Source organism: Molothrus ater, chromosome 26 (genome assembly GCF_012460135.2).
Source record: "Molothrus ater isolate BHLD 08-10-18 breed brown headed cowbird chromosome 26, BPBGC_Mater_1.1, whole genome shotgun sequence".
NCBI lineage: Eukaryota > Metazoa > Chordata > Aves > Passeriformes > Icteridae > Molothrus > Molothrus ater.
In genome coordinates, this window is record NC_050503.2 from 3,594,465 (window position 1) to 3,620,498 (window position 26,034).

General features: G+C 62.1%; 2 protein-coding genes across 2 annotated transcripts; both read right to left on the reverse strand.

The window, feature by feature from the left end:
- Nucleotides 1-90: 90 nt before the first annotated feature.
- Nucleotides 91-19,273, reverse strand: ABCA7 (ATP binding cassette subfamily A member 7). The gene is given in 52 exon segments (XM_036399550.2): nucleotides 91-574; nucleotides 649-886; nucleotides 967-1,059; nucleotides 1,711-1,814; nucleotides 1,895-2,029; nucleotides 2,100-2,241; nucleotides 2,688-2,794; nucleotides 2,883-2,945; nucleotides 3,048-3,168; nucleotides 3,835-3,967; nucleotides 4,056-4,179; nucleotides 4,278-4,422; nucleotides 4,576-4,691; nucleotides 4,777-4,954; nucleotides 5,026-5,195; nucleotides 5,763-5,837; nucleotides 5,921-6,026; nucleotides 6,356-6,388; nucleotides 6,578-6,672; nucleotides 7,188-7,383; nucleotides 8,137-8,235; nucleotides 8,311-8,435; nucleotides 8,519-8,664; nucleotides 8,973-8,990; nucleotides 9,383-9,445; nucleotides 9,636-9,684; nucleotides 9,788-9,990; nucleotides 10,245-10,317; nucleotides 11,054-11,265; nucleotides 11,362-11,499; nucleotides 11,576-11,715; nucleotides 12,472-12,603; nucleotides 12,731-12,902; nucleotides 13,255-13,371; nucleotides 13,440-13,644; nucleotides 13,755-13,976; nucleotides 14,059-14,281; nucleotides 14,440-14,616; nucleotides 14,699-14,907; nucleotides 14,988-15,167; nucleotides 15,295-15,411; nucleotides 15,489-15,628; nucleotides 15,722-15,947; nucleotides 16,037-16,126; nucleotides 16,208-16,402; nucleotides 16,684-16,805; nucleotides 16,870-16,997; nucleotides 17,080-17,114; nucleotides 17,116-17,222; nucleotides 17,373-17,466; nucleotides 17,577-17,843; nucleotides 19,223-19,273. Coding segments are annotated over 51 exon segments (6,738 nt in total). The 5' UTR covers nucleotides 17,643-17,843; nucleotides 19,223-19,273; the 3' UTR covers nucleotides 91-433.
- Nucleotides 19,274-20,224: 951 nt separating this feature from the next.
- On the reverse strand, nucleotides 20,225-24,788 carry CNN2 (calponin 2). The gene is given in 8 exon segments (XM_036399651.2): nucleotides 20,225-21,097; nucleotides 21,174-21,320; nucleotides 21,711-21,827; nucleotides 21,959-22,005; nucleotides 22,008-22,095; nucleotides 22,175-22,241; nucleotides 22,556-22,677; nucleotides 24,710-24,788. Coding segments are annotated over 8 exon segments (921 nt in total). The 5' UTR covers nucleotides 24,773-24,788; the 3' UTR covers nucleotides 20,225-20,827.
- Between the last annotated feature and the right edge of the window lie 1,246 nt (nucleotides 24,789-26,034).

The following is a 26,034-nucleotide window of genomic DNA, read 5'->3' on the forward strand; positions in this document are numbered from 1 at the left end:
TTTTATGGACGCGGTGCTGCCCGTGTCCCGCTGTGCCCCCACCCTGTCCCCCAGCACGGTTGTGTTGCGGCGAGGCCAATGGAGCCCCCCAGCAGTACCACAGTTTTTATTGAATTGCTCTGTTACAGCAAGCTCGGCTCCGGTGGGGAGCAGTGGGGTCCCAAGGCCAGCCCCAGACCCCCCCCATCCAGCTCAGCCTCCTGCAGGGCATCAACCCCACCGCAGGGAGCCAGGGCCAGCTCTGTCCTGGCACAATGACCCCTCCCCAGCACCCACTGTCCCGTCGGATGGTGACACCGTGCCAGCGGGCAGGATGTGCCTCTTCTGTGCACTTCTGGGGGGCTGCAGTACCCCAAAACCCAGTGACCATGGCTCCTGCTGTGGTGACAACCAAGGATGGGGCTGTGAGGGTCCATGGGACACCATGGCCCACTCAGACAGCGCTCTCCTGGTAGCTGTCATCCTCCAGGAACCTGCTCAGCCTCCTCTCAGGGCTGGTGGCCACATCCTGCCCTGAGGCTGTCACCTCCCCGGCGTCCCCATCGCTCTGCTCCTGGGCAAAGTGCATGAAGACCTGCAGGAATGACAGGATGAGAGATGGCACCGTGGGACAGGGCCACCACACCCTCACACCGCCTCCCCCGTCACCTGGTCCAGCGTGGTCTGGGACACGGAGTAGTCCTCTATGTGGCAGGGGCCACGGTGGGCGGCCAGAAGGCTGAAGACGGTGGCCAGGGAGGTGACACGGGCAGGGAGGTGGTACTGCAGCAGCCCCCCGTGCTGCTCCCGCAGGACAATGCCAGGGAAATGCTGCTGCAGCAGGGACTGCACTGCTGCTGGGCCCGGGCCCCCCGCCCGCACCACCACCGTGTACCCATCCCCAAACCTGCAGGGAGAGGGGACACTGCTGTGAGCACCGGCATGGCCACCACCCTCAGGAGACCCCCTTAGCCCCCACCCCAGTACCTGTTCTTGAGGTGCTGGACACTGCCCAGGCAGCGGAAGCGGCCGTTGACCATGATGGCCATCCTGGTGCAGAGCGCCTCGCACTCCTCCATGCTGGGGGGACACGTGTGAGCCCCCCCAAGGGCAGAGGGACACTCCCCTCCAGGGGTGCTGCCCCACAGGGGGGTTATGGGGTATAGCAGACTCCATGGAGCTGGCTAGAGCTCCTTGGAGGGCTGAGACTTAACAGGAGGAACTGCTGAGTCATGATGAGAAAGCAAAATAAGCTCCTATCCTAGTGAGCCTAGTGACCCCATAGGTCACTTTTTCCCTAACCTTTACTATTGGACAAGTTTGGATCTCCCTATACTCTATAAAAAGGGGCTGGTTTAGCCCATTGGGCAGAAGAGCTGTCGCTGGAACCCTTCACAGACTCCTCAATAAACCATGGCTGTGGAACTGCCAGGACGCTCTTTGCTGTCTGCCTCTGCCCCTCGCCCTGTGGTGCTTCTGGCAAGCACGAGCTGAAATCCTAAGAGAGCTGATAATCACTAATGAGCTGAAAATCACTTAGCTTGCCGAAGGTAGTAGCTACGACTCTGAGCTGCATAGGTATTGGCACTCTGTCTCCCAGAGGGACTGAGTTATCTGGACAAGGACTGCTTTGCTTGGGGTTAAGCTCAATCTGAGGGCTGCGGGGGCTTGGGGGAGACCAACACCCCCCCTGCCTTAACAATGGGGTGCTCCCCTTTGTGGGGGACTCACCTGTGGGACGTGAGCACCACGGACCGTCCATCCCGGATCACGCCAAGGATGCGCTCCCACAGGAACCTCCGGGCTTGCGGGTCCATCCCCGTCGTGGGCTCATCCTGCAACAACGGGCCCAGGGTCAGCCTGGGCAGGACCCTGCTGCTGCTGCTGCTGTGGGGCCTCCCAGTGCCCCCCTCACCAGGAAAACAACAGGGGGACAGCCGAGGAGGGCGATGGCCGTGGAGAGCTTGCGTTTGTTGCCCCCGCTGTATTTGCCCGCCGGCCGGTCCGCGTGCGGGGCCAGCCCCAGGGCTGTGATGCCCCACTGAGCCACCTGTGAGAGACAGAGGGGGTGAGGCTGGGGGGCTCCCCCTGGCCTGGGGAGGACAGGGAACAGGCCCTACCCTGGGCGTCTCCTCCTCGGGGATGCCGCGCAGGCGGCTGTAGAATTCCAGGTGCTCCCGCCCCGTCAGCAGGTCCGTGATGGCGTCAAACTGGGGACAGTAACCCATGTGCTGGTGGACAGACTGGAGGTCGGTGAGCACGCTGTGGGTGGGGGACAGGTGAGCATGGGACAGGGACAGATGAGTATGGAACAGGGACAGGTGAGCATGGGACAGGGATAGGTGAGCGTGGGACAGGGATAGGTGAGCACGCTGTGGGATGGGGACAGGTGAGCATGGGGCCAGGACATGTGAGCACAGGATGGGGACAGGTGAGCATGGGGCAGGGACAGGTGAGCGTGGGACAGGGCAGGTGAGCACACTGTGGGATGGGGACAGGTGAGCATGGGGCCAGGACAGGTGAGCACGCTGTGGGATGGGCACATGTGCCAGGGATACTTTGGGAATAGGGACAAGCAGCTGCAGGGATGAGGATGAGGATGAAGCAGGCTGCAGGGCAAAGGGCCAGGAAGAGCACAGGGATGGTGGTATAGGTGCTGTGGGGACATGGAGAGGGATCCAAGCCATGGAGTCCCTGCACTCACCCACCTGTGCCCCTTCAGCCAGGCCTCCCCCAGCGTCACCTCCGTGTCCCCTGTCAGCATCTTGAAGGTGGACGTTTTCCCGGCCCCGTTCACCCCCAGGAGGCCAAAGCACTGTGGGGGCAGAGCAGGCTCACTGGCAGCCCTGGCCCTGCCCAGAGAGCTGTCTGTCTGTCGGTCTGTCTGTCCACCTGCCCCTCACCTCCCCGGGGGGGATGGCCACGCAGAGCCGGTCCACGGCCGGAGCCTTCCTGCGCCGGTACACCTGCACGGAGGAGAGGTGGCATTGCCACCCTGCCACTGCCAGTGGGGCCAGGGGTCCTGGGTGGGCTGGAGCTCACAGCAGGGTCCAGTCCCAGCCACCCACCTTGGTCAGGTCCTTCAGAAGCAGGAGGTGGCCGTGTGGGGGGATGCTGCCCACCCTCGCCCGCTCCCTGGCCACGTCCTGGTCCTCGTCTCCCAGCGAGGGCAGCTCCAGAGCCCGTGGGCTGTGGGAACAGTGGCAAGGGCACATCCAGGGCTGTCCATGCCCTTGAGCACCCCCAGGGTACTGTGTCCAGTTCTGTATCCAGTTGAGGAAGGATGTTGAGACACTTGAACGCATTCAAAGGAAGGCAACAAGGCTGGTGAGGGGCTTGGAACACAAACCCTACAAGGAATGACTGAAGGAGCTGGGGGTATTTAGCCTGGAGAAAAGGAGACTCCGGGGTGACCTTATCACTCTCTACAGCTCCTGAAAAGTGGTTGTAGTCAGGTGGGATTGGTCTCTTTCTCCAGGCAGCACTGACACAACCAGAGCTCACAGTCTCAAGCTGCACTAGGGAAACTTAGGTTGGATATCAGGAAAAAGCTTTTTATGGAAAGAGTGATAAAGTACTGGAATCATCTGCCTGGGGAGGTGGTGGAGTCACCGTTCCTAGATGTGTAAAAAAATCCTGGATGTAGCCTTCAGTGCCATGGTCTAGTTGAGGTGTTGGGGCTGGGTTGGACTTGATGATCTTAAAGGTCTCTTCCAACCCAGTGATTCTGATTCTCAGTGATTCTGGGATTCTGGGATTCTGATTCGCAGGGATTCTGGGATTCTGATTCTCAGTGATTCTGGGATTCTGGGATTCTGATTCTCAGGGATTCTGGGATTCTGGCATTCTGCTCACCCCAGGCGCAGGAAGAAGCGGTGGTACTGCAGCAGGAGGGTGAAGAGGAAGAAGACGATGCCCTCGATGGCCATGGCAAACATGTTCTTCCCTGCCAGCTCCCAGGAGAGGGGAGACACGAAGCGCTTGTCCCCTGCAAGCAGCCAGAGGGGCTGTAGGAATAGGGGACCCCTGTGCTGGGTTTTGGGGAGGGTGAGCAGCCCTGACACCCCCAGACTCACCAAACCTCTCAAAAGCATCAGCCATTGCCTGGTTCTTCACCATGTCAATGAGGCCTCGGCCCAAGCAGAAGTGGGGGAAGATGAGGAAAACCTTCTTCAGGACACGGTTGATGTCATTGAGGTTCTGATGGGGCACAAGGAGAGGGGTGGGGGAGCTGGCACTGGCACTGCAGGGGAGGGATGGGGGGTGCAGGGCATCCCAAGGCTCATCCCAAGGCTCACCTGGTCCACAAAGAGCTCCAGCACAAAGGTGGCCACGCTGCCATTGATGCCAATGAAGAGGTTGATGCAGGTCAGGGCCACGTAGGCAGTGCTGGGGATGCTGAAGAGGAAGGAGGCTGGATACATCAGGGGGGTGATGGACCATCTGCAGGGGGGAGAGCAGGGCCTGGCTGAGGTGCACATCCCAACCTGAGGGGCTTGAGAGTGCACCCACCCTCCCAAGCACCACAACCCCTCACCCCGGCTGCCCCCAGCCCCACAACCCCCTCGCCCCTGCTGGGCTCTGCTGCCCCATCACCCGTAGAGCAGCAGCAGCAGCACCAGGGAGGGCAGGTTGGCCGAGGACACGTAGGATTCCTGCTGGAAGCAGAGGAAGATGAGGATGACCAGTAGCGCAGGGACCAGGTAGTTGCACTGAGGGGGTGGAAAAGCAAGGAAAGGGGTCAGGGGTGGGACCCGACCCCTTGGAACTGATCCCTGTCCCCATCCCCATCCCCACCATGTCCCAGGCGAAGTTGCCCAGCCAGTAGGTGATGGGCTTCATCCCGCTGACAAACTGAAGGTGCTTGGCCTTGCTGACCCTCTCCTCAATGAGGAAGACAACGAAGCTGGCCGGGACGAAGGACATGGCGAAGATCACGCAGATGGAAACCAGCACGTCCACAGAGGTGGCCATCCTGCCGAGGAGGGCAGAGAGAGCTCAGCAGGGAGCCAGAGGGGGCTGTGGGACCCCCAAGGCCACACTCACAGGGCGGCCTCGCTGAGCTGCTCCTTGGTGAGGTTCAGGGGGTGGTTGGTGGCCGTGATGCCGAAACGCGCGGGGTCGGCGCCGGGGGGCAGCCGGGCTCGCAGCAGCCCATTGCTGGCCACGTTGAGGAAGGAAACCATGGCGTGCCAGCCCTTGTTGTTGAACCAAACCTGCAGGGTGGGGAGGGTCGGGCAGCTCAGAGGCCCCCAGCCAAGCTGGCACTGCCCCTGGCTCCCACTCCCCACCGGGCTCAGGCTCCCCTGCAGCCCCAGCCATCCTCAGTCCCCCTTGAGAGGACATCACTGCTGTCACAGACATCTTTCATGAAAAATCCTTTCCTTAGGATTTTTTTCCTCCTGAGAAGCTGAGGCCTCAGGAACAAAATGTAAACATTGATTATCTGCTGCTGTGGAATGCAACAGGTGGATCTGGGATTGGCCCATGTTAGATGTTTAGAATTAGTGGCCAATCACAGCCCAGCTGGCTCAGACAGAGAGCCCGAGCCACAAACCTTTGTTATCATTTTTTCCCATTCTATTCTTAGCCAGCCTTCTGATGAAACCTTTTCTTCTATTCTTTCGGTATAGTTTTAATGTAATATATATCATAAAATAATAAATCAAGCCTTCTGAAACATGGAGTCACATCCTCGTCTCTTCCCTCATCCAAGAACCCCTGTGAACACGGTCACAACTGCCACATCCCTGCTGCCCCCAGCTCTCACCCCTGAGGCACACCTTGATATTCCTGCGGGCATCCAAGCCCTCGATGAAGCGGCTGAGGTTGGCCAGGAGCCGATCCGAGGGGCTGCCCTGGGTACAGGAACACACGGTGAGGAGGGGTCTCCCAGCCCTGGGACGCCCAGAGCTGAGCCAGGGGCTGAGTCCAGCTGTACCAGGGTGATGTTGAGCAGCACACGGAGCTCCAGCACTGCCTGATCCACCTCTGCTGCTGATGGCAGGGCCTGGGAGCTGCCAGCACCCAGGGAGAAGCCGCCGTACCTGCAGGAGAAACGGGGCTCCCAAACCTGCCAGAGAGACTCCCACTGCCAGTCTGGCAGGAGCTGGGCTTGAGGATCCACGTGGGTCCCTTCCACCCCAGGAAATTCTACAATTCTGTGAAACCTGACACCCATTCCCCGCTGCCACCCTTGTGCAAACTCAACCCTCCACTCACCCAGGTGCCAGATAAGGGACACAAAGCAGGGGGCTGAAGGCACCTGGACGATGCCTCTGCCCAGGGACCACTCAGGCCCTCCCCAAACCCACCAGGGATCTCCTGTCTCCCTCCATCCCTGGCTGTGCCAGGCCCCAGCCCCTGCCCAGCTCACCTCTGCTCATTCACCCACTTCTTGTTCCTCAGCCTGAAAGAAACGAGGAGGGGGAGTCAGAGGAGAGAGGAACCCCCTGAGGGGACATTAGGGCAGCACCTGCCCAGGCAGCCACATGTCCCCAGCAGTGTCCCCTTCCCCCAGGTGTTCCTGGGGTGCTCCCTTGCTGCCCCCACAGCGCCCCTGCACTGTCCCTGCAGTGTTCCCAGCCCCAGCACTCACTCCTGACGGATGATCTGGGGATAGGTCTTCACCAGGTAGTCAGAGATGTTCCTGCCCGTCAGGTTCTGAAGGATGTCCCCTGTGCCCCTCTGCACCTGCGGGATGGACAGAGGGGCTGGATGGACACCCAGCCCTGTGGCATCCCCAGAGCATCACCAGTGTCACAGACAACTTTAATGGAAAATCCTTTCTGTAGGATTTTTCCTCCTGAGAAGCTGAGAGGCCTCAGGAACAAAATGTACACAATGGTTATCTGCTGCTGTGGAATGCGACAGGTGGATCTGTGATTGGTCTCATGTGGTTGTTTCTAATTAATGGCCAATCACAGTCCAGCTGGCTCAGACTCTCTGACAGAGCCACAAGCCTTTGTTATTCATTCCATTTTTTTCTATTGTTAGCCAGCCTTCTGATTAAATCCTTTCTTCTATTCTTTTAGTATAGCTTTAATATAATATATATCATAAAATAATAAATGAAGCCTTCTGAAACATGGAGTCACATCCTCATCTCTTCCCTCATCCTCAGACCCCTGTGAACACGGTCACACAGCAGAGCCCCCACAGCCAGCAGTGACAGAGCCTTGGGGCTGTCCCTGCCAGGCTGGGGTTACCTGGGGTGGTGGGAGCCCCCCGGCCCCCTCAGGGCACTCAGGCAGCATCCTGTGTGCCCCTGGCCCGCTGCACTGGCAGGGGGGCGATGGCTTTGCCCGTGTCCAGTTCCCACGCTGCAGCACCTCCAGCAGGGATGGGGGGGCTGAGGGGGTCCGGAAGCCATCGGGGTGGGATGCTGGGGGGCACAACCCTGCCCTGGGCACCAGGGGAAAGAGAGAGAGAGAGAGACACTCCTGTTACCAGCCTGGTGTGAGCCAGGGGCACTGGGACCCACCATGGGCGTGTTGGGGGTCCCATAGCATCACAGCAGGTGGCAGAGCTGCTCCGTGGGCAGGTGGGTGTGGGAATCCACAAAATCAGAGGGGTTTGGGAAAGCTGCAAAAGGCAGGCCCTCAGAGGCAGCAGAACTGTGATTAGAGCTGAGCAGCAGCCATGAGATTGGTCAGCAGAAAAAATATTTAAACTGTAGAAAAGCAAGGACAAATAGAACAATGGTCTGTGTATTAACGCTTGTCTAGAATAACTCTCTAAGCTACAGAAAAGTTTATCTAGCAAGATATTAGAAGGTTGAAGCTTAATAATGGAGCTCTGTGTGTTGTGTGTTAAGGCTCACAAGCAGGTATTGTATTTGAAATAAGCAAGCATTGTTTAACCAAAGGTACGTGTGCTTATAGTGGTTGGATAGAACTACTGTCAATGTGCTTTTGCTTTGTGTGATTGGTCAAGAAACTTATAAAGGAAGTTGTAACATTAAGTTCTTGGTCTGCTGCCTGGGATGCGAGCTGCTGGCATCTTCCCATTGTCATCACCATGTAATGAGACTGATGCTGAAAAAATAAAACAGCTCGAGGCACGTTCCACAGCAGCCCCGTCCCGCTCGTGATCTGTAAACAGCCCCCGCTGCATCAAAGGGACTGAGGAGGGGCCAAGCCAGCCCCGGACACTCACGCCTTCCCCTCTTCCTTCATGCACTTGGTGCCGAAGCCGGGCTCAGCCAGGAGCGCCTCCAGCAGCCGGGATGTGTCGGCGTCTCCCGGGGCGTCGTTGCTAAAGCGGGACACAGGAGTGAGCTGGTGGCGCTGGGGGACCGGGGACAGGGCGGGCAGAGGGCTGGGGACACACCTGAAGAAGGTGAACTGCTGCCCGTACATCCAGGGCTGGAGCTGCAGCGGCGGGTACCTCCCGAAGGGCGGCACGATGAGGCTGAAGAGCAGCGCGATGCAGACAAAGACGGCGGGGAGGACGATCTGAGGAGGCCGGGGAGGGGGGAAATCAGGGCTGGCTCTGCCTCACCGTGCATCCCCCATCCCCTCCCTCCCCGCGGCCCCACCTGCGCCAAGAAGCCGCGGGTGCTGCGCCGAGCGTGGAGCATCCTCTTGGTGAAGAGAGCGCGGAGCTGGCGGCAGGTGAGCGCCCAGCCCCGCACCCTCCCGCACGCCGCCCCCCGCAGCAGGTCCGTCTCCCGGGGCTCCTCTGCTGCGGGGAAGAGGTGGATTTGGCAAGGGACTCGTGCCAGGGGGCACAGCGGGCTGGGAGGGGCATCCTCATACCCCAGCAGGGATGGGATGCTGCATGCAGGAGCCCCAAATCCCCCCAAAATGCCCCCAGCCCAGCAGGGATGGATGCTGCATGCAGGAGCCCCCAAACAGACCCCAGCCCCCAGCCCAGCAGGGATGGATGCTGCATGCAGGAGCCCCCAATCCCCCCAAACTGCCCCCAGCCCAGCAGGGATGGATGCTGCATGCAGGAGCCCCCAGTCCCCCCAAAGCCCCCCAAGCTCCTACCTCGCCGAGCTCCTTTGGCTCAATGTAAAGGAGAGGACAGAGGGGTTACAACCAGTGCCCACCCCCGGGGCAGAGCTGGTACCCAAAACAACAGAGCCCCCCCAGAATGGCTGTCCCCACGCCAGTTCTCCTTCAAGAGTTCTTCCCCCTGGGATTTCATATCCCACCCCAACTCCTGCACAGAGCTGGGCTTCCCCAAAGCCATCCTCATCCCAGACCTTTGTTCTGGGGACACCCCAAAACTGGCAGGTAACTGTTCTGCACGAGGGTCCCTGAGTATCCCCCAGCTTGAAGGGATGGTTGCTTGGGTGGACAGCTGCCCAGATGGACACGTGCCATCACCCCAGCCCAGGAGATGGAGGTGGGGAGCACTCAGCACAGCTCAGGGGTCCCACCTCCCCCACCCTTACCCATCTCTCCATCAGCCACATCCCCGTCCCCCATCTCGCCAGGGACTGCTCCTTTCATGGTGCCTGAAAAAATGAGGACAAGATGCCAGGGCAGGACCAAGGCCACAGGCTGTGACACATCTGCGTCCATGGGTGTCCCCAGCCTTTGCAGGGTGCTGGGGACACCCCACCCCTCTGCTCTGGGCTGCTGAGCACCTCCCCAGCCCCCCCTGTGCCCCAGAGCTCAGCTCCAGCCAGGACTGAGGGGTTTCACCTGTGGTCTCAGTGTCCAGTGCTGTGTCCTCAGCCACCTTCAGGAAGATCTGGGGGTGTGGGAGGGCTGGTGTTAAACACACACCCCCAGTGAGGGAAACCCCCTGGTCACGGGCACCCCAGGAGCCCCCTGAGCGCAGCCCCCCTGGGTACCTCTTCCAGGGTGGTGTCAGAGATGCCGTAGCTGGAGACCCCCAGCTCCCCCAGGCGCGCGTCCAGCTCACGGAACAGCTCCCCAAAGGCCCCATCCCTGGCCCCGCTGTAGGGCAGGACAAAGAGCACCTCGTGCCCGATGTCCTCCACCAGCCTGGAGCCAGGGACCAGCTTCTGGATCAGCGCCGACAGCTGGGCCACATCTGGAGGGATGGGGAGGGCTGGAAAGCCTGGAAACCCCAGGGGCAGCAGCCACTGGCTGGCACAGCTGGCCACAGCTGGCCACAGCTCCGTGTGCCCAGCCTGAGGGTCGCCAGGGGAGATGGAGGGGATGGAGATCCCCCTCTGCACCTCCAGTGAAAGGGGGAGAGGGGCCACATGCACCCCCAGCCCCCCTGGCTGATGGGGGATGTTTGGGGAGCAGCTGGGGGTGACACTGAGGGGACAAAATGCTCACCCACGGTGCTGGCATCGCTGCCCCGCTCGCTGCCCAGGCCTGTGTCACTGCTGTGCTCTGAGTCACTGCCGTCCTGCAGGAAAGGGGGGCTGGAGCCTGGCACCCCACAGCAGAACCTGGCCCCCAGTGCCCCCCAATACCCAGGATGGAGACACTGGTGTCACCCTGATTTTTTAAGTTTTTCTAAGCCTTCTGATGTTTACATTCTTGTGCCAAACTTTCTCCCACACTTCCTGTAAATAACTCATTGTGTTGCATGCTTTTATGAGGAGGAGGAGAAATTTGATGGACTGTTGGTTTGTCCAGTGTCATTGCAGAGGTGGCACTGTCACCCTCCAATCCACTGTCACTTTTGGAAAACTGTAAATGTTGGAGCCAGAAAATAAACTTCCTTTTCTTCACCTTGAGAGCAGCAGTGTGTGATCTCGTGTTGTTTCATGTCCTACAGACATGGGGGCACCTCACACCTGTGCCAGTGCCCTGGGGGTGTCACCCTGATTTTTTAAGATTTTCTAAGCCTTTGGATATTTACATTCTTGTGGCAAACTTTCTCACACGCTTCCTGTAAATAACTCATTGTGTTGCATTCTTTGATGGAGGAGGAGAAGTTTGATGGACTGTTGGTTTGTCCAGTGTCATTGCAGAGGTGGCACTGTCACCCTCCAATCCGCTGTCACTTTTGGAAAACTACAAATGTTGGTGTCAGAAAACAAACTTCCCTTTTTCACCTTGAGAGCAGCGCTGTGTCTTTCGTGTCCTACAGTGACACACTGGCTGCCCTTTGGGGGGATGATCATCAGGGTCCCCACCTTTTTGGTGACACCGGGGACAGTGCCGGTGCTGCCGCCTGTCCCGCTCCTGTCCCGCTTCACCAGGGTGAGGTGGTAGCCCGTGCCAAGCCTGGCCTTGAGGAAGAGGGGGGACCCACAGCAGCAGAGCCGGCCCTGGGAGATGATGGCAGTGCGGTCCCCCAGCAGCTCCGCCTCGTCCATGTAGTGGGTGGACAGGATGATGGTGCGACCTGGGGGGACCAGGAACGAGCTTGACCCCCTTGCTGGACCCCCCCCCCATTGCAGGTTCTCCCCTCAGAGGGTGAAGTGGGGGCTCCCGGCCCCACCTTTGCGGTACTTGAGCAGCAGCTCCCAGATGCTGCGGCGGGAGAAGGGATCGACGCCGGCCGTGGGCTCGTCCAGGATCACCACGCGGGAGCCGCCCACGAAGGCGATGGCCACCGAGAGCTTCCTCTGCATCCCGCCTGCAGAGGGACGGCGTTGGGGGGGCTCGGAGCCATGGAGCCCCGCCCCGGCACCCAGCCCGACCCCCGCACGAACCCGAGAGGTTCCTGGTCTGCTCCCGGCGCTTGTGGGGCAGCCCTGTGTCCTGGAGCAGCTGCTCCACCTCCTCCTGCACCTGCTGCTCCGAGAGCCCCTTCAGCCGCCCGTAGAACCAGACGTGCTCCTCCACCGTCAGGCTGTGGGGGGGAAAGGCAAGGTGAGGGGTGTTGGGGAAGATGAAACAGGAAAAGCCTTATAAATAGGATTGTCTGGCAAAAGATTTTGAGAGTATAGAAACTATAAGCGAGATTGAAACGAAAGCAAGCTTTGAGATCCCTCAGTTACTGAACAACTGGAAAACAATGGTGTGGCTGGCTGAAAGTAATCCTCTTTTGATGGAACAACAGCCTCTGCCTGCAGACAGCTCCAAGGCTCAGAGCAGACCCTGCCAGCCTGGCAGAAGGGGCCCAAAGAGGAGTTTTTAGGGTTTAAAATGTAACACAGTATAGTAATGTAGTGATTCTTTTAGGCTGTATGTAAATGCTATAGGATTTGTATCTTGTACTAGATTGGTTAGTGAGAATCAGAATATTCAACACAGAAGATGATTTATTGTATTGGAATGGGAACTTCACTCTCTTAGCTCTTGTCTCTTACCCCTCTTACCCCTTTTACTCTCTTAAGCTTTTGCTATCTTACCCTTTTACTCTCTCACCCTCTCATCCTCTCTGCCCCTCTCTTCTCTCAGTCCTGCTCCAGCTGTGCCTGGCAGCTCCCAGCAGGGCCCTGCACCCAGGCCCTTTGCAATAAACCCCAAGTTCCTGACCTGGCTGCAGAGATCTCTCGTGTCCGTCTGTCCCAACCGTCCTACCCCCTATTGCTCCTACAGAGGGGTCTCAGGGACTGAGGGGACAGCCCTGCATCACTCCCCACACCGCCCCAGCCATGCCTACATGTCAAAGAGCACGTTGTGCTGGGGACACATCCCCATGGATTTGCGGATGCTGTCAATGTCGGAGCGGATGTCCCAGCCCAGGATATAGGCAGTGCCCGAGGTGGGGGGCAGGAGGCCAGTCAGGATGGACCTGGAAGTGATGAGAAAAGCGGGTCATGGAGCACAGGGGCAGCAAGGCTTGAGGCCAGGGTAGGGACAGAGTCAGGCTCAGCTCCTGTCCCCAGCCATGGCCACGCAGCCCCTCTGGGGTGGCTCACATGGTGGTGGTCTTTCCAGCGCCGTTGTGGCCCAGGAAGGATGTGATCTGCCCCTCATAGAAGTCCAGGCTCAGCCCATTGACAGCTGCACGGCCGCTGCTGCCATAAACCTTCACCAGGTTGCGGATGGAGACGCCGGGCTGGAGATCAGCAGGTGGCTCCTCCACCAGCACTGGAAGCCACCAAGGGGTCACATCCCTGGCCAGGACCCCTTTGGCAGCAACCCCAAACCTCCCCAGCAGTGACCTGAGAACCCACTTGGCAGTGACCCCAAAGCCTCCCCAGCAGTGACCCCAAAGCCTCCCCGGCAACGACCCCAAAACACCCCAGCAACTCTGTCCCCAGCACCAGCCCTGTCCCCAAAGGTTTCCCCAAAGCTGTCCCCAGCCCTGTCTCCAGAGGTGTCCCCAGAGATGTCCCCTTGCCATGGGGTGTAGGGCCCTCCTCTGGGGTGAAGGCCTGGGCTGGAGGGCTCTATGGCCACTGCCCTCAGCCACGCAGCCCCAGGGTGGGCAGGGACTCACCTTGGGGGGCAGTGTGGGAGCTGCTGTGGTACAGGGAGTGCCCAGATGAGGATGACTCCCCAAACCAGTAGCTCTTCAGGAAGGGGAAATTCCAGGGTTTGGGGATCCCGTACTGACCTGCAGCAGAAGGGGTTAAGTGGGGCCAGGGCTGAGTGGCAGCTGGGGGTCAGGGGAGCTGCACTCACCTGGGAAGACACCCTCGATGTACCAGGTGGCCAGGCCATAGAGGACAGCGTCCAGCAGCAGCAGCCCCATGGCTGCAGCAAAGCTGTACGGGTCTCCTGGCACTGGGCTGGCAGCCAGGTTGTGCCACTGGATGCCCACCCCCTGCTCCTCGTAGAGAGAGAAGTAATCACAGCCAAAACCAAAGGCCACGGGGGACAGCAGGCTCTGAGGACAGCCAGAAAGGCAGTGAGGGCAAAGCCTGGCCTGGGGGGTGCAGCCCAAAGCCCCCCAGCCAGAGCAGCAGGGGCATGGCAGAGGGGCAGATCCCAGCTCACCACAAGGACACGGAGTGGGAAGGTGATGTAGTCACGCCAGGCCACGCACAGCACATAGGGCAGGTACAGCGAGAAGTAAATGATGCCACCGCACGCCGAGGCCAGGTTGGCACGGGGGAAGAAGGTGCTGATGAGGAAGCACTGGCTGATGGTGGCCACTGAGAAGGTGCCGAGGAAGAGGAAGATGACTGCTGGGTCACTGTAGGGCAGGATGTTTCCCAGCTGCGGATGGAGGCAGGTTGGAGCCTGTGGAGCCACCCACGCTGGCTCCCAGCCACGCTGTCCCCTGAGACCTGCAACCTGCCTTGAGGATGAGGACAAGGAGGGCAGAGCTGAGGAGGAAGGGGATGAAGCTGCTGAGGAACCAGCTGAGCCAGAGGATCCCACTGCTCAGCCCCATGGTCTTCATGGTCTCCTTGAGACGCGTCTCCTTCTCGTGCACCACCCCCTTGATGATCATGGCCACTGAGTAGATCCAGGCCAGAGTCATGAAGAGAGGCAGCGAGCGGTTCAGGACCCTCAGGAACCTGGGGAGATACCACCAGCCATTCCACCCTTAGCTCAACACTCCTGGGCCACTCTTGTGCCAGGGACACCAAGGCACGACCAGCCCTGTGCCACCTCCCCGCTGCTGCAGGGGGAATCACTCAATTGTCCCAGGGTCTGGGGCTGCCCCTCTACTCACACATCATCCACGTAGCAGGGGTAGGGCATCTGCTGGACGTAGACCCCAGTGCGTGGGGCAGCCCCAGTGTGCACCCTCACCACCGCCTGCTCCACCAGGTCCTGGATGTACACGAAGCCGCCCCAGACGTAGCGCAGGTCACTGAAGGGGTCAGCTGCAGGGCCTGGGTCCCAAAACCTGGGGGCAGAGCATGGTGCTGGCACCAGGCATCCCCTGGCAATGAGCACAGGGTGGCCATGGAGACAGGGCATCCCCCAACCTGTCCTTGATCTTGTTGGTCCTCGTGACGTCGTCGATGTCCATGCGGATCTTGTAGCGGACGTGGGGTGGCAGTCCGGGGGCTGTGGCATTGATGGGGGGCTGGAAGACCACGGCTGCCCAAAACTGCTGCTCCTCCAACAGCTCCAGGGCTCGGGCTACCAGCTGCTCCTCGGTGGCCACTGCCTCGATCTTGTCCAGGCAGACACACTGTGGGAGGGAGGGCAGGTAGGGCTCAGCAGGAACGGGTGGTGCAAGGGGCCAGCCCCCCACAGCAGGGTGACACAAACCTCCATGAACTGTGACAGCGTGCTCAGCGCTGCGTCCACATCAGCGTACAGCTGGTGCCAGGTGAGGCCTGGTCCCCCTGCTGGCCCCGTCAGGAATGTGACCAGCTCTGGCAGCTTCCAGGAGGTGCCGTTGAGGAACCCGTCCAGGAGCTGGGCTGTGCTCGGGGCCAGCAGCAGCTCCTGCAAAGCAGCAGAGTATGGGAGGCCATGCAGCCCACCCTGCATCCCACCCCGCTCCTGGCCAGCTGCACCCCAGCACAGCCCATCTTGCACCCCACAGCAATGGGAGGAGTCTGGGCTCACACACCTGGAGCACCTGCATCTCCAGGCTGCTGTTGAGGAGGGTGTAGATTCGGGGTCCCAGCTCCTGCCAGGCACCCCCCAACTCCCCCAGCACCGACAGCTCCCGGAAGGTTCGGTTCACCTGTGTGAGGGAGGTGAGGCAGGTTTGGGATGAGACCCCCCCAGACCCCTGCAGTCCCCCCTGCAGCCCCCACTCACCTCAGCCATGACACTGTCGGGGCCAGGCCCAGGTGGGGTGTACAGGATCTTCCCCACAAAGAGGGGCTTGATCCCCCGCCAGAAGATCTGGGAGAGGGGGCTGGACTCCAGGCTGTGGAGCAGCTCCCTGCAGAAGGGACCTGGGGGGTGCAGAGCTGAGCCCTCACCACCAGCCCCCCACCACCAGCCCCCCACAGCCCCTGGCTGAGCCTCCCACAGCCCCCCACACTCACTGGTGCTGCCTGAGGCCACGGGTCTGTGCTCCGAGCTGTTCCGGTCCAGGAAGGCTTTGACATCGTTGTCCTCGTACCAGTTGAGGGAGGGGATCCTGAGCCCCCCACCCTCGGGGTGGCCACAGGCGATGCGGGACAGGGCTCTGAAGGCACCCGTGCTGCTGTTGGGGGCCCTCAGCCCCTCAATCTCCTGACGCAGCTCGGCCAGGCTGGTCATGGAGGAGACCTGGGGAGAGTGGGGTGAGGGTGGAGAGGGGCAGTGGGGGACAGGGACACGGTGGGGGTGAGCAGGGGGCAGGGGAGTGAGGGGTGTACCTCCTCCATCAGGGAGGCTGCATCCCGCAGGAAGCTGCCCAAAGCTTCCACGGTGCCAGCGATTCCACCCAACTCTGAGCTCAGCTGTTCCTACAAGGGGCATGAGAAGGGGTCAGGGGTGGCCAGGGGGTCTCTGCCTCCTTCCAGCACCCGACCTCGCTGAGGGCTCACCGCCAGGAGTCGTGGGAAGTCCATCTGGGAGAGGAAGGAGCCCTCCATGGCACGGAGCTGGGAGCTGGGCAGCGCGCAGAGCTCTTGCTGCAGGCTCTGGGTGGAGTCGGCGTCGCCGCCCACCAGGAATCCCCCCAGGACCGAGGCGTTGCAGACCAGGACCTTCAGCGGGAGGCGAAGGCTCGCCAAGGAGAACTGGAAGGAGAGAGGAATTCACGACGCGGTCACCGGGAGGGGGCACCGGGAGCGAGCACCGGGAATGGGCACCGGGAGTGAACACCGGGAGCGGGCACCAGGAGTGAACACCGGGAGTGAACACCGGGAATGGGCACCAGGAGTGAACACCGGGAGTGAACACCGGGAGTGAACACCGGGAATGGGCACCAGGAGTGAACACCGGGAGTGAACACCGGGAGCGGGCACCGGGAGTGAACACCGGGAGTGAACACCGGGAGCGGGCACCGCGGGACACTCACGATGCGGGGGCTGAGCCGAGCCCCCATCAGCTCATCCACCAGCGCCGGGGGCAGGGATGTGTTGGCCCGCAGGAACCGGGAGAAAGTCTCGTCCTCTCTCAAGTATTCCCTCACCGGCAGAGCTGGGGGAGCAGGGGTCAGACAAGGGGTCTGGCTCCCCCGGCACCCCCCGCCCCCGGTGCTCACCCCTCCGCTGGTTCGCGCTGTCCCGGAGCCGGCGCAGGGCGGGCAGGAGCCGGGCAAAGCTGCTCAGGAGCCGCTGCCCGTGCCCGCGGAGCAGGACCTGCCGGGCTTCGCTCAGGAGACGGGAGACGCTGTGACACGGGACAGGGGGTGGGCAGTGAGACCCCGGCCCAGCCCCGCTGTGCCCCGCAGCTCCCCGGCCCCGCCGCTCACATGGAGCCATCGAAGTTGCCCACCACGCCAGGGGCCTTCTCCCGCCGTGGGGTGTCGGAAGCAGGGGTTGTTCATGTTGCAGATGATGCCCTGCAGCCAGGGCAGGGTCCCCGCAGAGGGCAGCGCCTTGTTGGGAAAGTGGCCTGAGGGAAAGGGAGGCAGGTTCAGGGGGCACTGCAGGACCCCACACACACCCGAGCACCCCGTGGCCACCTCCCGTGTTTGTCCCCCCGGTGTCCCCGCGGTGGGACAGGGGCACACAGAGGGGGCTCGGCTGGCTCGGGGACACTCACACTCATGCTGCTTGAAGGGCGGGTGGGATCGCCGCACTGAGATCAAGATAAGGAAGAGGAAGAGGGGCCACAGGATCTCGATAGCCAGCTGGATCTGGGGGAGACGCGAGGCTGGTGGGCTCCCGGTTCCCATCAGCGTCCAGGGCTCTGCCTGCCCCTGTGCCAGGCACCAGCGGCTCGGGGTTGCCCCAGTCGCCCACTCACCCGCTGCCGCCGGCGGTAGGTGAAGTTCTTCCAGAGCAGCAGCCCCAGCTGGGTGCCCACGGCCATCGCTCGGCTCCGGCTGAGAGCGGGGGGGGCAGCCCCGAGCTGGGGGTGACGATCGGGCTCTCAGTTCCTTCTGCTTCGGGGCTTATCACAGCCCGGGCACGGTGCCGGGCACAGGGCTGAGCTCCGGGGCCGGCAGGAGCCGGACGGCATTCCGGCAGCAAAGCTCCTTTCCGGAGCTAAAGGCTCAAATCACATTCTTTCCTAAACCAAAAGCACCAGAATTGGGCACGAGCTCTGTCCAGGAGCCAGGAGCGCGAATCACTGCCCATGCCGGGCACAGGGAGCAGTCCGGCACCCCAGGAACGAGCTGGGCAGCCCGGGAGAGGCTGAGACCTGCCCGTGCCTCAGTTTCCCCGTGAGAGGGATGCGGGTGGGGCTCTCATCAGCCCAGGAGCGGAATTGCTCCGGTGCAGTGGGCTCGGGGGAGAGCTCCGACACCCGCATCCCTCTCTGCCAAGTTGCCGGGAATTCACCCACCCCTGGAGCGGGGCCAGCAGCTCCGGGGCCCGGCAGCAAAGCTCTGCCAAGGCGGCTCCGTGACGAGCCCGGTGGCGGCGGCGGCACGACCCAACCCGCAGCGTTCCGCCCGGTGCACCCGCCCTCGCCCCGGGGAGAACCGAGCTCCGGGGCGGCTCCCCGGTCACCGCGAGCCTGGGACAGCACCAACACCCCCGGACTTGCCCCTCGTTTCGCCCCGGGGCCGGGGGAGCCGCGCACTCACCGCCGCCCCGCGCTCGCCGCCGCCCCGCCCGCCCGCGCCCGGGGCTAAGCCGGGTCCCGGGAGCAGGCGGGATAAACGGGCACGGGGCAGCGGGATTAGGATCCCGGCTGGGAAATCCGCCTAATCCGCCTGCGGGGCCGGACACGAGTGGGTCCCGGGGGTAGGATTCCTCCGGGGATGCACCGGGGTCAGCTGGGGTGACACGGAGAGGAAGAAGGAGCTGCCGGGTGGGGGTGACACGGGGTGACAGAGGTGTCTGAGTGTCCCCATCCGCTGCAACCGGAGCGGAACTGCCGGTCCGGGGGAGCCCCAGCCTCGCGGGATGGGGGTGGGGGGTGCCTCTTTTCGGGACAAAACAACCAGAGAATCCCTGGATCCTCCTGAGGGACTCGCGTGGGAATCTGCTCACTCATCACACGAGGACGAACACGCCGCCTCGCTGCACCCGGAGCTCGGCGGACCCCGGCAACCGCCGGACCAACCGCAGCTCCCGGCGCCCTCCAACCCCACGTCCCCCAGCCCGGTTCGGCCGCACGGAGCCCCGCTCTGGGCGGGGTGCGGGGTCACAGGGAGGCGGACGGGCCGGGAGGGTGTGGGGACAGCCCGGGGGAGACACGGACAACCCAGGGGAGGGCATGGGGACAGCTCGAAGGAACGATGAGGACAATTCAGAGCGGACATGGGGACAGTTCGGGGCTACGAAGGGGACACGGGGATAGCCTCGGGTGGGGGGGGGCGGGGTGGCACAAAGAGCCTCGAGGGGACGCTGGGGGGTCGCATCCGGCCGAGACCAGCGGTCGGGACACAGCCTCGCCTCTCCTGTGGCCCCTCGCAGCCCCCGGCCCGGGACCCCCGTTACCTGATGCTGCTGCGCGGCCTCTTTAAGAGACCCCGCGAATCCGCCGGGCGCGCGCCGGCCCCGCCCTCCCCGCGCTACAAAGTAGCCGTGGGCGTGACGTCACGGGAGCCGGCTCTTAAAGGGGCAGGCACGGAGGGGGGCGGGGAGTGGGAATCCCGCCCCCATCCCATCCCATCCCATCCCACTGATCCCATCCCATCCCATGGATCCCATCCTATCCCATCCCATCCCACTGATCCCATCCCATCCCATGGATCCCATCCTATCCCATCCCATCCTATGGATCCCATCCCACAGATCCCATCCCATCCCATGAATCCCATCCTATCTCATCCCATCCTATGGATCCCATCCCACAGATCCCATCCCATCCCATGAATCCCATCCTATCCCATCCCATCCTATCCCATCCCATCCCATGGATCCCATCCCATGGATCCTATCCCATCCCATGAATCTTGTCCTATACCATCCCATGGATCCCATCCCATTCCACCCTATCCCATTCCACCCCACCCCACCCTTGGGTGCCCCCACGGAGCAGCGCGGCTCTTTGAAACGCAGCATTTCGCCCCCAAAAAAAGTGGATCCCTTCCCGGCCAGGCACGTCCTGTGCTGTTCCATTTGCGTTGTTAATCACTCATTAATTAGCCGCACATCTCTTAACCCGGCAGCGCCTTCCCGGCTCCTGCTCTCCCCCGGGACACGCAGCATCCTGCCCCAGCGCTCTGTCACTCCGGGGATCTCAGCCAGGTCTGCAGCCCCCAGGCACAGAGAGACCCGCCTGGGGCTGGAGGAGGTGCCTGCAGCACAGACCAGTTCCCGTTTGTGTTGAAAGGTTTGTCTTTTTTTTTCTTTTTTTTTTTTTTTTTCCCAAATAAATGGTTTCAGTCTGAGAGCATCCACTTTAAAACCGCACGGGAAAGGAGATGTTGATGGGCAGGACACCGCCCTGGTGGAGGATGCAGGCGTTGGAGTCAACCTCGGCTCCAGCCTGGGCCATCAGGTTGCTGCAGTGCTGGGTGTGCCAGCTGTGCCAGCTGTGCCAGCTGTGCCAGCTCCCGGCCCAGCCCTGCAGCCATCACCTTGAAAACTTGGTCTCTACGAGTTCTGCAAAAAGGGCATTTCCAGCATTTCGAGATCACACCAGAGCACAAAACTGTGCACGCACACATTCGCTCACAAACACTCCCAATCCCGAGGTCTCTCCCAGATGTGCTTCCCCCATAACCCCGGTCCCTCTCCTCCACAGGGCTGAGGAGGCTCCTGCCAGCACAGGGACGAGCAGCAGCACCAGGAGCAGCACGGGCGGCCACTCCTGCTCCTTGCTGAGGGATCCAGGGGCATCCCAGGGGTGCGTGAGAGGTGACACTGTCCTCCCCCAGCTGCTGGAACATCTGCCACCTCCCTGCTTGCAGCTCCTGGGGGAATCGGCTGGGCTCCTCTCTACAAACAGGGTCTTTATTTCCTTGCTCAGAAAAATAGATCCATTTCCAAAGTTAAAAAAAAAAAAAAAAAAAAGAGTTTGAAAAGAGGGAATGATGAAAGTGGAGGCTGGAATGTGGCTGTTGATGAGATGGTGCGGCTGGGGCGGAGCCGTCCCGCTCAGTAGCTCTCCTCCTCCTCCTCGCGGTAGTGGTGGTACCCGGGCGGGTCCCCGCTCTGCTCCCCGGCGGCGTTGGCCACCTCGCCCTGGCTGCCCTGGGGGCAGTACTTGGGGTCGTAGATCTGGCGGCCGAGGCCAAAGACCTGCCCGCTCTGGTTGGCGCCCTGGTTGGAGCCCATCTGCAGCGACATGGAGGAGTTGTCACACTTCTCTGTCCCCATCTTGGAGTCGTAGATGTGTCTCCTGGTGCCCGGAGCTGTCATGCCCACCTGGAAGGAAGGACAGGATGGAGAAGGGCTCAGCTGTGCCTCTCCCACCCCTCCCCAGCCCGGCGTGGGGGCTCACCTGACTGGCACACTTGTTAGTGCCCATCTGGAGGCTGATGGTGGAGTGGTCCATGGGTGGCAGGATCTGATTTTTGGGGTCGTAGAGGTGCCTCCGGGTGCCATAGGCAGTCATGCCAGACTGGCTGGCACACTTGTTTGTGCCCATCTGACAAAGGGGTCTGGTGAGGAATGTGTGCTGCCCCACACGTGCCCTTTCTCCCCCTGTCCCTGTCCCCATCCCCAGCCTGGGGAGCACAGCCAGTGCTCCCTAGCCCATCTCATGCTCCCCCATCCATGATGCCCCACATGTGCCCCCTGTCCCCATCCCCAGCCTGGGGAGCACAGCCAGTGCTCCCTAACCCATCTCATGCTCCCCAGTCATTGAGTGCTGGACACAGAGCCAAGATGGTCCCAGATCCCAAGGACACTTGAGGCCCCTCATGCCTTAGGTCCCTCCAGCAACACTTGGAGCTGTGACAGTGCTGAGAATGTGACAGAATTCTGGGCACCCTTTGCCCAGCTCCCAGCCATGGGAGCCTCCCCTGTGGCAGCCCACCTGCAGCCCGATCACACAGTGCCCAGCCTTCATCTTGGCCTCGTCGAAATTCCTCTGCTGCTTCTCCGAGTACTTCACGCCGATGTCCACCCCGCTCTGCAGCCCCTTCGTCTTGGCCTGCCAGGAGTGGCTGTGAGGAAGGGTCCCAAACGCCCCCACCCACTCCCTGGGCAGGGGGAGCTGTGGGGTCCCACAGGCACCACCCCAAACTCAGGGTCCCAAACTGCTCATCCTCCCTCTGTGCTCACCATTCCCGCCAGTGCCAGCAGTGACACCTGCACCTGCGTCAGGTTCCGCTCTCAAAAAGGTCATTGGCTTCAAAGAGGTCCACGGGGTTCATACCGTAGCTGGCCATGGCCTTGATGAAGTTGGAGAGGTTCTCAAGCTGGGGAGAGGTAGAGGGGTGAGCCCTGGAGGGTGATGGCAGAGGGACAGCAGGCGGGTGGCAGCAGAGCTGCACCTACCTGGTGCCAGTTCTGAGCCGAGTGGTTGATCTTCCTCACTGAGTTGGGCTGCAGCTTGTTCATGAGCCTGGAGGGAGGCAGGGGAACATGAGGCTGTGGCAGGAAAAAACCTCAAGGGGCTGCAGGGCATAGGCTCCTTTTGAGAAGGTCCAGCCCAGGCCTCCTCCATGTGGGGCAAATTTCCCCCTCCAGATCCCTGTTTGTGCTCAGGGCTCTCCCCAGACACAGAAGCCCTGGGGGTGACTCTGGCAGGTCCCACTGGCACACATCCAGCCCACCCTTCCCACCACAAGGGCTGGTGAGGGTCCTTGGTATCCCCCATGTCCTCCCAGCTGGAGCAGCAGGGGCTGGGGGCCATGCCCAGGGCCCCCCAGGACTTACTCGCAGAGGATCACCCCATCCTTCAGCCCCTTCTGGAAGTCAGGTCCAATCTGTTTTCCTGTCACGCTCTCGATCCACGTCCGCAGCTCAGCCTCCTTCTGTGGATCATACTTCTGGGCAAGCTGGGGGACAGTGGGGGGACAGCTCAGGCAGGGCCCCAGCGTGCACCCCAAACCCCTCATGGGGACAGTTCCCCCCTCCCTGCTATGGCAGCAGGGACAGGAGCATGAGGATGATGCTGCCAGCAGACACAGCAGCTTCTGAACCATTCCAAAAGCATGAGAAGGGAACTGCCCATGGGGTTAGGGGGGAGTGACCCCCCAGATTTGTCTCTCCCTGTCTGCTGGAGCCCGTGGGAGCTCAGCTCTGAGCCCCAGGGGTCCTGGCCACGAGATGCTCTCCCTTTCCCTTCTAGCGAGGCCCAACCTCCAGCACAGATTCCTCCCTCACCGCGGCTATGCCAGGAATGTGGACGTCTCCTCCCAAATGGAGACCAGCTGCCAGGGCCAGCAGCATCTCTGTCTCAGCCTCTGACCCATAAGGGAAGGGAAAGTTCTCCTGGAGAACTCTCTAGGGAGAGAAGGGCCTGGCAAGCCAAAGTGCTGTCCTGCCCCAGCACAGCCCCTCTGGTGCTCAGAGCATCCACCAACCTCTCACCCATCCTGGTCCTGTTATGTGCCACGAGTCCCTAGGGATCCTGGACACAGGGAGACACTGGGATGGGCCCAGTCCAGCCCTGCTGGGTGCTAGGGAGACACTCCAGTTCCAAATGGAAGCTCGAGCCATGCAGATCACCCTCATGACACCGTGTGTGTCCTGCCTGGGGGATTCTACAGTCCCACCAGCTGATTTTCTGGAGCGTGAGCAGCTGAAGCCAGTTCCTCTTCCCTCCCCACACCCAGCCTGAGGATTTCCCAGGACATGGGGAGTGCACAATGGACCAGTCCCAGAGAGATCCCACCACAGCCCAGTCTGCAAGGGCTTCCACAGACTGGGAGCATGTCACTGGTTCAACTGGTTCCCAGTCGGTGATGTCACCTCCATCAGACACACCGGGGCAGTCGGACTGGCTCACGTCTTGCTGAATCAACATGAAGCACCAAGATCCTGGTGCATGTCACCCTCTCAGCTGGGGCAGCCCAGCCCCGGGCAGGCCGGGGCCCATCCCATCCGCTCCCGTTACGAAATGCAAAAATCCCAAATCCCCTGCGAGGCCAGGTAAGGAGCACCCGGCCACGGCCACCATATCCCGCCACCACTTGTCCCTTCTGCCTGCCCTGGAGCAGAACACGCTCAGACCACCGGCCACCAGCCCCGGGCTGACCACGGCTCGACCTCTGCTCGCCTGGGCACAGCCACCGATGCCCCGGGGCTGCTGTGTCCCCTGCGCCACCCCCGGCCCGGCAGCACCCCCGTGCGCTGCCGAGGGGGCAGGAGGCACCCAGATCCCGCCGAGGGGTGCAAACAGCTCAGCCGGAGCCTCCCATCCCTCCTTCCCCTCCTGCCCCGCGGCACTTTAGCGGGAGAATCACCGGGGCCAAAACCGCATCCCCGGAGAGAACCACGGGGACGCTGCCGGGTCGGAGCATCCCGTACAGCGACGTGGAGCTGCGGGGAAGTCGAAAGTGGAGAAGCTTTGTGGAGCTGGTCCGGAGCCGCGGAGGACCGAGGAGATGCCCCCAGCCCCGGGTGTGACGGGAAGGGCTCCCCGAGGTTTGCCAGGGACAGCGGAGCCACGGCGGCCAAAGCACGGGAGGGACCCAGCCGCGGTCCCCAAACACGTCCCTGGGACCCTCTAGGCAGGTTCAGGGCACCCCGAGACTGCGAGCCCAGCTTCGGTACCCCCAGCCCTCAGAGACCTCTGGGTCCTTCAGTTCCGCATCCTCCCGGGAATCCCCGGATTTCCATCTTCCCGAAATCACCCAACTTCTCCACTCTTGGCCGGCTCTGCAGTCCTGGGACATACCGGAAAAACCCCCGCCTCTCCAGAACCCGGGATGCAACCGGGACGCCCCAGCAGCACCGGGATGCTCGGCTCTCCCGGGCCTCCAGGAGCACCGGCAGCTACAGCGCCCGGTGGCCCCGGTATCCCCCGGCCCCCGCTTCACCCGCGCCCGGTGGTCCCGGCACCGCCCGGCCCCCGCCGCGGCTCACCCGGTTCCTGACTTCGGCGGAGAGGCCGTAGGACGGGCCCTTGTTGAACTGGGAGCTGCTCATGGCGGGGAACGGAGCCGGTACCGGAGAGGGGAGCGGGCAACGGGGCCGGTACCGGAGCGGGCTCGGGCGGGGCGGGGGCGGGGTCGGGTCCGGCCCCCCCCGCGTTGATTGGAGGGAGAAATGTCCAAATAAGGGCAGGATCCAAAACGGATCGAGGGGAGGGTCCCGAACCCTGATAGTGCCACTCGGGGAGCACCGGGAGGCACCGGGAGTCGGGGGAGCCCGGGGTCGGAACTGGAGCCGGAGCCGTCCCGGGCACAGGGTACACACGGACACAGAGACAGACGGACACGCGCACACAGAGACAGACGGACACACGCGTGTGCATCCCTGTGCACGGGAGTGAGCAGCCTGGCCCACGGGCACGCGTTGTGCGCGCACATGCAACACACACACCCCAAACACACCCGCACACACCCACACCCACCCACACACACCCCACACGCACCCCCCCGACCCACGGGCGCTCCCTCGCACACGCACACGCACTTGCACATTCGCTCATGCACTCACACATTCACACCCACGGTCACGCACACACTCAGGCCACGCGTAGCCCTTCCATCGTCCCCGCACCTCATGCACCTCCACCCATCCCCGACCGCCTCCCGCTCCCCTTGGATCGCCCTCCGCCGTGTCCCCACGGGGCCGGCATAAGTTCCACGCGGGACGGCCCGGCCCGGTGGGGAGGTCCCGGGACGAAGGGGAGCGAGGGGGGGACACCATCAGCCCCCGACCGGCCGCAGGGGCTGGCAGCCCCGGTCCGGCTCTCTGCAGGGGTTTATCCCACAGATAAACCCAGATACCCCGTTGTGAGGTCGTGATGCCCCGTGGGTGGGAGAGTCACGGGTGGGATCCTCACAGGAGGACAGGAGCAGGGCTGTGACCCTATAGGGCCGGTCCCGGCACCCACACCGAGCCCACGGAAGGGCAGAACCGGGAGCGTCCCACAGGTGGGAGCCCAAAGCCCCCCATCCCACTCAGCCCCGCACCTGGGGCTTTCAGAGGGATGGAGTTTGTCATCCCTGGACGGATGGACACCCCCAAACAGGGTGAACTCCCCAGAGGGTGGGAGCTCCTCCCTGGTTCCACAGAGTGGGGCTCACCCCCCCCCCCCCCAACTCTGTAATCCCCGAACCTGCAGCCCCCAAACCCTCTCAAAACCCCGTGAGTGCCGGGGTCCCGCTGCTCCCCGTGACCCCGGCCCCGGCCTCGCTCCTGGGTGCGCGTTCGGCTTTTCCTGTTTCAGGTCGGGCTGCGAA